This window comes from Ornithorhynchus anatinus, chromosome 7 (assembly GCF_004115215.2).
Source record: "Ornithorhynchus anatinus isolate Pmale09 chromosome 7, mOrnAna1.pri.v4, whole genome shotgun sequence".
Classification (NCBI taxonomy): domain Eukaryota; kingdom Metazoa; phylum Chordata; class Mammalia; order Monotremata; family Ornithorhynchidae; genus Ornithorhynchus; species Ornithorhynchus anatinus.
Genome location: NC_041734.1, coordinates 23833667 through 23847023, shown reverse-complemented (window position 1 = coordinate 23847023; position 13357 = coordinate 23833667). Strand labels below are relative to the sequence as shown.

General features: G+C 43.1%; 1 protein-coding gene across 1 annotated transcript in view; it reads left to right on the top strand.

Moving 5' to 3' along the window:
• The window catches only part of ROCK1 (Rho associated coiled-coil containing protein kinase 1), a 163566-nt gene that overhangs the window by 88684 nt on the left and 61525 nt on the right, over window positions 1–13357 (top strand). The window contains exons 6-10 of the mRNA XM_029068629.2: window positions 648–732; window positions 1701–1845; window positions 2312–2450; window positions 9115–9206; window positions 12537–12696. Of these exons, the coding sequence (XP_028924462.1) occupies window positions 648–732; window positions 1701–1845; window positions 2312–2450; window positions 9115–9206; window positions 12537–12696 (621 nt within the window). The remainder of the gene's footprint in view (window positions 1–647; window positions 733–1700; window positions 1846–2311; window positions 2451–9114; window positions 9207–12536; window positions 12697–13357) is intronic.

Genomic DNA, 13357 nt, shown 5'->3' with positions numbered 1-13357 from the left:
TCCTTTTGCTTTTTGTATCTCTTTTTTGGCATAGTGCAGGGAGTTTAGAGTTACAACTGATGAGTGGGTGAGAGATCAAAATTCTAAAGCAGCTGAATTTACAGGGGTCATGGGAGAGCAGTTTTTCAGAGCCAGTGTTCTATGTCACATCAGAGGTAGAGGAATGGAGATTCCTTTGATCCACTCCACCCACTTCTTTTTACTCACTCTAACACTCTTCCCCTTCCTTTATCAAGTTTTTTGGAATATGACTAGATGATAATAGTAACGATAATTATGGTCTTTGTTCAAGTGCTCACAATCAGATCAGACACGGTCCCCGTTGCACGTGGGGATTCACAGTCTAAGGGAAGGAAATGGAATTTTAAGCTCCATTTTACGTGTAAGGAAGGCACAGAAAACATAGTGGCTTGCCCACAGTAATCAAATAGCTAAGCCAGAATTGAAACTCAGTTTTCCTGACTTTCAGGCCTGTGCCCTTACCACTAAGCCGAACTGCTTCTCTAGAGAGGATTCATCTAGCATTTACTCCTATTTTTGTATTTTCCATGAAAAGCCACCGATTTAGAGCAATTTTTCACTTGAGAGTTGCTACTTTAGAAATATATTGTATTATTTCTTGGGTAATCTGCTTTTCCTCTTTGCAGAGATGTGAAACCTGATAACATGCTGCTAGACAAATCTGGTCACTTAAAGCTAGCAGATTTTGGTACTTGTATGAAAATGAATAAGGTAAGTATACATAATTGATTTACATTTGGTTTTGTTGCACCTGTAGCTCAGTTCAACAGATATACACCTTTTCAAAAGTTTCAGTTAAGGGCCCAGCACTTAACACTTATGTGGGTTTCTTCGGCATGATGTTAGCCCTATTTTTTGACGTGGAACTGAACACTCTGTTTCCGGTGCCACGTTACTGAATTATTCACTCTTTATTTTCCCCTTGAGAATGTATTTAATGATATTTGCTAAGCACTTACCTTGTGCCAGGCACTGTTCCAAGCGCTGGGGTAGGTATAAGGCAATCAGGTTGGGCACAGTCCCTCTCCCCCATGGGGCTCACAGTCTTAATCCCCGTTATACAGATGAGAGAACTGAGGCCCAGAGAAGTTAAGTGACTTGGCCAAGGTCACACAGCAGACAAATGGCAGAGCCAGGACTAGGACCTAGGTCCCTCTGACTCCCACATTCAGGCTCTATCCAACAGGCCACACTGCTTCTCAATTTTCAGATGTATTCAACCCTTCAGAATAGTGCAGTAATGTATACAACTGGTGACCAGAAACCAAATTGGCTTTAAGTGTCACTAAACAGCTATATCATTGTGGTAAACAGAATCTAAAAAATGCTTTTTGTCTTTGATCATACATGATCTGTGTGTTTTAAGTAGCTCTTGATTTTACTGTTATATTTCTCGATTGTCCTTGGTGGTGGAAGTAGTTATCTTGGTTGAACGTTGTAGATTGGGCTAGCTTCACAGAAGCAAATAGGTTGCTGTCTCTGAGGTAGCTTTTACTAGACTGTGTGAAACATTAGTTTTTCCAAGAAATGCCACTGATTAAACCCTTTGTGGAAGAACGATTTTGAAACGTAAATTCTTGTTGTACGGCATCTTTCTTCAATTGTATTTAAGAGAAGCAAGTCCTTTATAACTAGAAATTCACATTCACTCTAGACCTCAGATTTGTCATCTTTTGTAGGAAGGTATGGTACGATGCGATACAGCAGTTGGAACGCCGGACTATATTTCTCCTGAAGTATTAAAATCCCAAGGAGGTGATGGCTATTATGGCCGAGAATGTGACTGGTGGTCAGTTGGAGTCTTTTTATATGAAATGCTTGTAGGTAAGTTAAGCCAAACAGGTTTATTCCTCCTCACATCACCATTCCATTTCTTATTCAGCTAAAAAGATGTACTGGTGTTTAGCAATTTCTTTATTTTCAATCAGTTGTATTTATTGAGCACTTACCATGTGCAGAGCAGTATACTGAGTGCTTGGGAGAGTACAGTATGACAGACACATTCCCTGCCCACAACGAACTTACAGTCTAGAGAACTGTATTATTTTCACCAGTTCAAAAGCTGCATTGGTTGTATTTGGATATCTTGTGTCCAGAATTATTTTAGAATACGGTGCTAACCCTCACAATTACACATTGCACTCTGGCAGTTGCTCAGCACTAATTAATCAGTTAATTTTAGCTGATTTTACCATATAATCTGTATGTTTAAGTTAATTTGATTTTTGAAATTTATAAGGTGCAGTTCTGAAGTTGTATCATTACTTTTTCCTGTTTTGTTTTTTTTCAGGCGATACACCTTTTTATGCAGATTCACTTGTTGGCACATATAGTAAAATTATGAACCATAAGAATTCACTTACCTTCCCCGATGATAATGATATATCAAAAGAAGCCAAAAATCTTATTTGTGCCTTCCTCACTGACAGGTAAAATAACTTAAAAGCTAGATTGTTGTCCAAAGGAGGAATTAAGGACCTGGAGGTTGGCCTGTTTGATTTGCTGTACTGTTGAATAGTCGTGGCAGTATCGACCTGTCAACTTTTCACTCTCCAATGGCTCCTTCCCTGCTGCTTTCAAACATGCCTGTGTCTCCCTGATCCCCCCAAAACCTTCCCTTAATTCCACAGCTCCCTCCAGTTATTGCCTCATTTCCCTCTTACCATTCCTCTCCAAACTCCTTGAGCGAGTTGTCTACACCTGCTGACTCAAGTTCCTCTCTTTCGATTCTCTCCATGACCCCCTCCAAACTGGCTTCCATCCCGTTCAATCCACAGAAACTGCCCTCTCAAAGGTCGTCAATGATCTTCTCGCCAAATCCAAGTGTCAAGTATAGACTTATCAGTGGTGTCCTGGTAATAATCCTATTCCTAAGAAACTCTTTTCTGGTATTACACTGGTGTTTCATGGAAAAAACAAAACAAAAACTCCAAAACACAAACTTACTTTTTCTCCCATTGGAAATAAAATAAAAGTAGATGGGCTGGGGGAAACTTTTGAGCATTGAGAGAAGCTAGTTCCCTCTTTTCCCCAATTCCCGGAGCTGGGGATCCCTTTTCCCCTTCCTTTCTGTAACACTACCCACTTAGGTCAAGAAACTGCATTGTCTACACTGCTGCTGGGCCCTAACTTCTCCTTTGCACTCCCACTTTGCCTCCTGCCTCCAGGACTTGTGTACGTGGCTATCCCACTGGCCCCCTCACATTTAATGTATACAGAGCTCAACTCCATTTCTTCCCTTGCAAATCCTCTCTTTCACTTGACACTTGGATTTGGCAAGAAGGAGATCATTGACGACCTCTAAGAGGGCGGTTTCTATGGAGTGAATGGGATGGAAGCCAGTTTGGAAGGGGTCAAGGAGAGAATTGAAGAGGAACTTGAGTCAGAAGATGTAGACAAGTTGCTCAAGGAGTTTGGAGAGGGGAGGGAAATGAGGCAGTAACTGGAGGGAGCTTTGGGATTAAGGAAAGGTTTTTTGGGGATCGGGGAGACATGGGCGTGTTTGAAAGCAGTAAGGAAGAAGCCGTTGGAGAGTAAATAGTTGAAGATGGGCATTGGGGAGGGATGGAGGGAGGGGGCAAATGTTTTGAAAGGGTGAGGTTGGATGTGCAGGTGGAGAGGGTGAATTCTGAGAGAAGGCAGGAGATCTCGAAATACTGTTGAGAAAAAAGGGAGAGTAGAAGAAGGGGCAGGAGGAGGGAGAGACTGCGGGGTGACAGGGAAGATTTTAGGGGAATCATGCCTGACAGTTTCGATTTTCTCAATAAGTAGGTGACCAGGTCATTAGGGCCAAGAGATGGGGGAGGCAGGGGGTTTAAGGAGGGAGTTAAATATCTAGAACAACTGGTGAAGGCAATGGGCGTGGGTGTTGGTAAGGATAGAGAAATCTTTTTGCCGGGAAGAGGAGAGAGCAGCATTAAAGCATGCAAGGATAAACTTGAAGTGGATGAAGTCGGTCTGATACCATTTCCGCCAGCAGCGCTGTGCGGTTCGTGCACAAGCACAAAGGAGGCGAATTGTGGAGGCGATTCTGCATTGTGGATTAGTGGTACGAGATCGAAGGGTTAGGGGAGCGAGTGATGAGTTCAGAAGAGAGTGTGGTGTTGAAAGCGTCGGTTTGGTATTCAAGGGAAGGTTGTTTGGGTATGGAGGCTAAATGGGCATGATGACTTGAGAAAATTGGATGGAGTCAAAAGATCAGAGGTCTCTGTGTGGGGTCTCTGCTTGGCACATAGACACTTAATAAATATCATTATTAGTAGTAGTAGCAGTATTTGTGGAGAGGAGGTGTGCGGGAGAGAGGGCAGGTGAGGAGGTTGTGGTCAGAGAGTTTTCAGAGTTGGTGAGGGTAGAAATTATGCAGCAGCCAGAGCTGATGAGATCGAGTGTGTGTCCAAGTTGGTGAGTGGGCGAGCTGGGGTTGAGCGGAAGGTCAGTGGAGTTGAGGAGTAATGGAAAGTGGACATCAGAAGGGTGATGGATCAATGTTGGGAGGGAGAAAGAGAGGAGTAATGAGAGAGAGGAATCAAAATGTTGTAGGTGGGACCTGAGGAGGTAGATGATGATTAGTAGAATCTGGAGTGGATGGTAGTGGCGGATGATAGGGGCTTCAAATGAGGAGAAAGAAAGGAATGTGGGCAAGGCGGAATGGTGTGAAAGCGACTTATTCCTTCTGTTGCCAATTCTTGGTGGTGGTTCCTCCTTAGCACTTCCAGAATTCACTCCTTCTCCAATCCAGATGGTCATCATGCTGGTCCAGGACCTTGTCAGTATCCTGCCTTGATTACTGATCAGCCTCTTCATTGATACATATCCCTGCAGTCTCTCAACACTCCGGTGCATATTTCATGCTCCTATGTGGATCATTTTCCAAAAACATTCTGTAAATATTTTTCTACTCCTGAAAAAATTCAGTGGTTGTCAATTATGCTCCAGCTCAAGTAGAAACTCCTAACCATTGACTTTAAGGCATTGAATTGAATCTCTCCTTCCTGTTTTTCCGTTCTCTTTCTCCATTCCACCCTAGCTCACACTTCTCACTCCATTCATTCATTCATCCATCCATTCATTCATTCGATGGTATTTATTGACCACTTACTATGTGCAAAGCACTGTACTAAGCGCTTGGAATGTACAATTTGGCAACAGATAGAGACAATCCTGTCCAGTGACAGGATCACAGTCTAAACAGGGGCTCACAGTCTAATCAGCTCCTTCCCAGCTGATCTCCCCACTGTGCCTCAGTCTTGTCTCTCCCACCTCTAACCTCTTGTCCACTCCTTTCCCTTCACTTCTCCTACAACCCCTTCCTACTTCAAATCTGGCACACCACAGATTTCACCGTCTTCAAAGCCCTTCTGAATTTGCATATTCTCCACAGGGCCTTTCCTGATTAATCTTTCATCTCTCCACCCTGTATTCCCCACCAACTGCCATTTAAGCACCAGCTGAGCACTTAGGTATTCACCAACTAAAGAAGCAGAATAGTCTAGTGGAAAGATCACGGGCATGGGGGTCTGAGGATCTGAGTTCTAATCCTGTCTCCTCCATTTGTCTGCTCTGTGACCTTGGGCAAGTCACTTAACTTCTCTGTGCCACAGTTCCCTCATTTGCAAAATGGAGATTCAATGCCTGTATTCCCTCCTACTTAGTCTGTGAGCTCCATGTGGGATATGATTATCTTGTATCTACCTCTGGACTCAGTACAGTGCTTGGCACATTGTAAGTGCTCAACAAATACCGGTATTATCTCATATACATATCCCCATTTTCTCTTTCCACCTAGGTTTCAATTATTTTAATATCCATTAGAATGTATACTGCTTGAGGGCAAGGGGCCATGCCTACTGACTCTGTTATACTTGCCCAACCTCTCAGTCCAGTGCTCTGTGCAGAGTAGGAGCTCAGTAAGATTCAATTGATTGACTGATTGATTGAATGACAGACTTGCGGGAGTGCTAAGCTGGCTGGTGAAATGGAGAGAACTGATCTGGGTGGAAGTGGGAATGGAAAGAGCTGAAGGGCACCAGCCTACAAGGAGAGGCCAAAAAACTCCTGCTCTTCAGCCTTCACACCAAGAACTAGCAAATTGTCCAGAATTTCCATGCCTCAGGCTCCACTACTATGAGTTGCACACAAACACATATACACAATAAATGTGGGCTGCCCAACATGGAGGTGCCACATCAAATTCCACCTCCATCCATTCCCCTCTCCTATTTACTACTAGAGTAAAACCACGCTAACGCACACATCAGAAAGGCCCATATGGGCCTGGACAAAGAGATGCCCTAGTGAAGAAGAGAATTGAAATTCATTCATTCAGTCATATTTATTGAGCACTTACTGTGTGCAGAACACTGTACTGAGTGCTTGGAAAGTACAGTTCGGCAACAGATAGAGACAATCCCTACCCAACAACGGGCTCACAGTCTAAAAGGGGGGAGACAGACAACAAAACAAAATGAGTAGACAGGCATCAATAGCATCAATATAAATAAATAGAATTATAGATATATGCACATCATTATAATAAGTAGAATAATAAATACATACATATATACATAAGTGCTGTGAGGCGGGGAGGGGTGTAGAGCAGAGGGAGAGATCGAGGCGATGGGGAGGGGAGGAGGAGCGGAGGAAAATGGGGGCTCAGTCTGGGAAGGCCTTCTGGAGGAGGTGAGCTCTCAGGGTTTTGAAAGGGGGAAGAGAGTTAGTTTGGCGGAGGTGAGGAGGGAGGGCGTTCCAGGCCAGAGGTAGGACGAGGGCCGGAGTCGACGGCTGGACAGATGAGAACGAGGCACAGTGAAGAGGTTAGCACCAGGCTCACTCTCCTATAGGCTGGAAGGTTTTTTTTGGAACCCCAAGTCATTTACTGTTTTTGGTGGCCATTGAAGTACTATTTAATAAGTCAACTTCCATTTCGCTTGAGTAATTCAATAATGGAATGTCAGATTGTAGCACTATTTATGAATGCTTGCTTAGTGTAGTATGCTATACTCTTGGCTGAGGAAGTACGGGCTAGTGAAGTGACACATTTCCTGCCCAAATCTCTTAATGGGGTACACAAACATAAAAATATTTAAAAATATAGAAGTCCAAAATCAATAGGGTGTAAATACATTTATAATAATAATAATGGATTAAGCACTTACTATGTGCCAAGCACTGTTCTAAGCACTGAATAATAATGATGGTATTTGTTATGCGCTTACTAGGTGCCAAGCACTGTTCTGAGTGCTGGGGTAGGTACAAGGTAATCAGGTTGTCCCACGTGGGGCTCACAGGCTTCATCCCCATTTTTACAGATGAGGTAATTGAGAGGCACAGAGAAGTGAAGCGACTTGCCCCAGGTCACACAGCAGACAAAGGGCCAAGTCGGGATTAGAACTCACGTCCTCTGACTCCCAAGCCCGGCCTCTTTCCACTCAGCCACGCTGCTTTTCTAGGGATAAATCATGATGCTTACTTGTAGTCTCCCAAATGCTGCACACAGTAGGCGCTTAATGCATCAGTTTAAATGAGGGCCTGAGTGCTTGTTCAGCCTCGTTTAGACTTTGAGCCCGTCAGTGGGGAGGGATCGTCTCTATCCGTTGCCGAATTATACATTCCAAGCGCTTAGTACGGTGCTCTGCACATAGTAAGCGCTCAATAAATACTATCAAATGAACGTACTTTCTTGTTTGGTCCAGAGTACTAATGAAACTAAAGGACCCCCAGGGACCCAAAAAAGCCTGAAACTCTGTTTCTAGCCACAGTGCTTCCTGTTCTTTTGTATTTGTCGTCATCCTTTTCTCATAGTTTTTGTTTTTATCTTTCCTTATCTGTCAGTCCCCAAGTGCCTCTCTCCCCTGAATTCTCAGATTGTGAGTGCCTTCTGGTTCAGGGACTGTGCTTCTATCTCTGGGATGTTTTTTCCCTTGGAGAGTGCTTCGCACGCAGTAGGCCCTCAGTAAATACTTTTTCTTCTACTGTTTGTTCCCAGGGTTTTTCCCTTAGCTATTGAAAGCCGATTGGCCATTTTGTGACCAATTTTTCTCCATTCTCCTAAAAGGACTGCTATTTCTTCCTGATAGTTTTAGTTTTGAAAGCAGAGATTTTTCTTATTGCCGATAGGACTCGCCAATTGTTGCCCCCACACCAGTTCTGTCACCTATTTTGTCTTAGATTCGTGGGTTTCTCTGCTTTTTATTTCCTAACCTTATATGGCCACCTGCCCGACTTTCCCAGGTTTATAGCTGAACTGTTATTTAGAATACAGTTTGGAAATGTATTGGTGCCTTTAACCCTGTTGCAAACGTGTCATTCCATGTTTTCGGGACTATAAAAGGGTCAGAATGAGGGTTTTGGATCAGTGGATCAATTGTTTGCCCCAACTTCCTATGTCAGCTGAAGGGCCAAATCCCAGACCTTCAATGCCAAGTACCAAAAAAAAAAAAAAAGTCTGAGAAATCCTATAAATCTGCCCAATTTTTGACAGTGAAGTCACGTAATATGATGAGTTTAGATGTGTGGTCTGTGATGTTTTTATCTTAAGAGGTCAAAAGTTGCAGCAATTTCCAAAGTAGAAGTAGTTAAATAAGAATTTGTGGGTTTTTTCAGGGAATATTTGAGTTAAAGAGATTCTCACCTGCAAATTTTCATTATTGTACTAACCTGACCCTAGCTTTCCTGTTTCCTGGGGAAAAAATGTGTATACCATCCAAAATTTCACCCTGATTTTCTCTCAGTGTTTTAAAGAAGGGACCCATAGGGATGACAAGTGAAAAACTTCCTGGGGTAGTGATGTAAAAGTAGTCATTGCTAGAGAGAACCACTGGAAAATTAGTGTTAACTAAACTTTGGTACTGTTTTACCAGACATTTTCTTCTTTTCATGATTTTTCTCCCTTTCATGGACTTTTGTATTCTGTTTTTTTCTGGACAATTTTGTCATCAGGAAGATTTGAAAACACTTGTCAAAAAATATGGAATAATGTTGATAATAATTTGGACAGGCGGTCTTTTCGTTCTCAGCCTTGAAGATTCGGGCGATAGGGATATGCTAAGGAACGTATCGAGAATTAATGTATTGTATAATGTCTTCTTTTTGTAGAGAAGTGAGATTGGGACGAAATGGTGTGGAAGAAATCAAGCGTCACCTCTTCTTCAAAAACGATCAGTGGGCTTGGGAAACCCTCCGAGACAGTAAGTTGTTTATCACTAGCTGGGCATTTTCCCAACAAAAATCTGCTTGATGGGTATATCGTTCTTCCTCTCCTGCAGTATCTTCAGTATCTGTCACAATTTCTTTTCTGACGTAGGCCTGCTTTGATAGAAGCAGCATGGCATAGTGGATAGAGCCCGAGCCTGGGAGTCAGAAGGTCATGGGTTCTAATCCCGGATCTGCCATTTGTCTGCTCTGTGACCTTGGGCAAGTCACTTCTCTGTGCCTAAGTTACCTCATCTGTAAAATGGGCTTTGAGTCTTTGAGTCCCGTGAGGGATGAGGACTGTGTTCAACCTGATTTGCTTGTATCCTCCCCAGCGCATAGTACAGTGCCTGACACCTAGTAAGCACTTAACAAATACCACAATTATTATTTTTATTAATCATCTTTCCAGATGATTTACTCCTAAAATAGGCAGAAATTTGTAATTTGCTATTTTAATCTGGGCACAATACATAGCCATTGGTATTGTCAGGACCGATCTCAGTCTTGTGTTTAAAGTCTTTGCCAAACCACTTGCCTTTTTAAGCATATGCTAAGAGCAAGCCACATTAAGACTCCCAAGAACCCCAGAGCTCTTTAATTTGGGGAGCACCCTCCTCGTAACCATACCACTTCGCTTCAGCCTTTTTGCTCTAACAGTCTCTGACCCCACAGTGCCAGGTAACAGGTGGTCTTAGCTATTGCAGTGCGGATCGCTGCCAGGTATCTCACTCTTGCTTGCAGGACCTTGATGCCCCCGGAGACCATTCAGCCAGTCGGTCCATCCGTCAGGGCCTTAAGCCTGGTCGTGGGGTTGGGGTGAGACCCGGCAGTGATAACAGCCAAGACCGGCTTCTCACCCTACCTCCATTCTCCACCTTCCCCCTCGGACCGGTTTTACTGGGACTTGGGAGGGGTGGGAGGGCGGAGAGACAGAGGGTAGTCCTCTAGACTGTAAGCTCACAGTGGGCAGGGAGCAGGTCTACCAACTCTGCTGTATTGTACTTCTCCCAAGCTCTTCGATGCTGTGCACACAGTAAGCCGTTGATTGATTGATTCCACTGTCCTGACTCATCTGCAGACTCCAAACCAGAGGCCATTCATCCTCTGCGTGCTCTCAAGAGTGGCTGAGCCACTTAAATCGCAACCTCTTTAAGAAACCGAAATGCTGCTCCCTGGGTTTGGACAGAGAGCAGGATGACAGCACAGGTTGCCACATCCCTAGAGCAGGCTGTGATGGCGGTTGGAAGTGGGCAGTGGGGTTAACAGATCCAGACCACTACAGGGCAGCGCCTGGGGGTTGGAGCTGAGCCCTCACACAGTCTTTTCCACCCTGCTCTCCCTATTCTTCACTGAGTGAAAAAAATTGTAACCGACCGCTACGCTTGTGCAGCATCAGAGAGAGTCGGGGTGGGGCAAGTTGAATGGCAGAACAACGGGTCAACACCAGAGCCACACCACCTTCTCTGACTTCACAGCTCAACAGTCGCTATCTTGGGGCAGCTGGGTTCGGGCCCACCTTTGTAATGTCCTAAGTGGTAGTCATAGCGATATGGTCAGGAGGTGCAAGTCAGCATCTTAATCAGCGCTGGCTTGTATGGGTACAAAGCCTCTGTGTGGGTCCAACCCTGACTTTCAGCGGGTCATCCAGCAAGTGATGTTCCCACAAGTATGACGCCATGAGGAACCCAGGTACTCATGACTTGAATTGGATAGTTTTTACTAGTACTAGTGCTTTGATGTAGGGAGATGTGGTGGAAAACGATCATACTTGAGTCAGTGATTCCTGAGGCAGTTTTTTTCCTCATAACTTACAATTGCCTATCAATCAGTGGTATTTATTGAGCGCTTACTGTATACAGAGCACTGTACTAAGCGTTTGGGAGAAGTACAGTGTAACAGAGTTGGAGACATGTTCCCAGCTCACATCAAGGGCGTGAAGACTTTTAGCTCTATTTGGGACATGGACTGTGTCCAATGTGACTAGCTTGTATTTATTTCAGCACTTCGTACAGACCCTGGCACATAGTAAACGCTTAACAAATACCACAAAAAAAGGGCATACAGTCTAGAGGAGGAGACAGACATATAAATTAATTACTGATATGTATGCAGTGCTGAGGGAGGGGTGAAAAATACATGCCCAACATTAAATATCTGCTGTTATACACCACAGTATTTTCAGGAAAGTTTTATTAGCCTTGTTTCTAATGGCTTGAACATTTACTGCATGATCAAAAAGATCCCTTACCCACACACCCCTTCCTCCAAGAAACTTTAACGAACATTGGTGGACAGTGAATTAAAATCAAGCTTGTTAGATGTATAAGATGATTATAGTTTTTAGATCTTTTTCATATTAAAAGTTTTAGTAGATTTGAATAAAAAGAGATTTATTACAATGTGGCTAAAAATTGTGCCTCACTATGTGGATGAGGCTGGTTCAATGATGGCACAATTTTTTTTTTCAACCTGCAACAGTTGGGTGTTATTTTGTTGAAAGAACAGTAGAATCTAGTAATTGAAAGAATTAAAGGGTACCGTTCTTGATTTGAGAGGGGTTGCTTAAAGCCGACCTTAGGTTTTTTCTAAGATAGTGTGTTTGATTTCCTTGACAAGGTTGGAGGAAATTAGAGTACTAACTCATTTGGGCCATAGGCTGAACCAATATTCGGTGTATTTATTTAGATGATAGGTTAGCCTTTACATTTGAAAGAGAATCAAAGCTCTGTAGGTGGGATCAATTGAATTAATGACGTTTTTGAGTGTACTCTTTACTAAGTGCTTGGCAAAGTACGGTATAGTAATATATATGTTTTGTGCCCTCGAGGAACTCATTTGATGGGAGACATACAAAAATTACTTTCAGGGAGTGAAAGGTGGAGAAAGAGCAAATATAAAGCAGGAAGCAATAAAAAAACCATCTGGATGAAACAACAATGTAGCGGTGTTTGGTTAGATGGTATTCACTTGTTGGTGATAGTGTTCTTTTCCTGAGTAGGCAAAAGGGTTCCTTAAGTGATTTTGGGAGGCGTGGAACAGACCGGGTACCCCGAAAGAGGTAGTTAACCAAATGATTGCCTCATAGGTGTACAGCCCTGGAAAGCTTCCATAAAGCTAGCCGTCAGTAGCCTATTTGAGGGCACCGTGTCTGGGTGTTGTATTTGATAAAGAGCGGCACGTGGAGAAGGGCATGGAAAACTGCTCCTTTTAGGAAAATGTTCAGATAATTTTGCATCTGATCCTCATTTATGATCCTTCGATTTCTCTGGGATGACTATAAAACTTGGAGTGCATAACCAAATTTTTTATTTTTTTGCCTTTAGCTGTTGCACCAGTTGTGCCTGATCTTAGTAGCGATATTGATACTAGTAACTTTGATGATCTGGAGGAAGACAAGGGAGATGAAGAGACGTTCCCTATACCAAAAGCTTTTGTTGGCAATCAGTTGCCTTTTGTAGGATTTACTTACTATAGCAACCGAAGGTAAGCCACATAAAAAGTATTTTGTTAATAAGTACCAGTAAAATGAATGTCGTTCTAAGTGTGGAACACTCCAAGCTGGAGAGAAAGAAAGCATCTCTTGGATCTTGTGCTTCATCGTTTGTCAGCCTAGGAGAAGCAACCCGATTTCAAACTAGGCTTTTTTTTTCAAACTCCATGTGCTAGTAACGTGGAGTTACTAGCTTGAGATATGATTAGGTTTGACAGAAAGTATATATTCATATAATCACTTAATTTCTTTGTCCCCCTCTGCTCTTAAAATCATGGTGTTCTTTTTTTTTTTAACATATTAAAGCATTTCTGTGCTAATAGTACATAGAAGAGGGGAAGATGAGACTTTTGGAACAATAGGAAGATTTATTTTTTTTAAGTTTAAAAGGAATTACTGCTTAACCCTTGAATAGAGTAAGGGCCTGGGAGTCAGAGGTCATAGGTTCTAATTGTGGCTCCGCCACTTGTCTGCTTTATGACCTTGGGCAAGTCACTTCACTTCTGTGCTCTAGTTACCTCATTTGCAAAGTGGGGATTGAGACTGTGAGCTCTGCATGGGACTGGAACTGTGTCCAACTCCATTTCTTGTATCCACCCCAGCGCTTAGTACAGTGCCTGGCACCTAGTAAGCGCTGAACAAATACCATCTTTT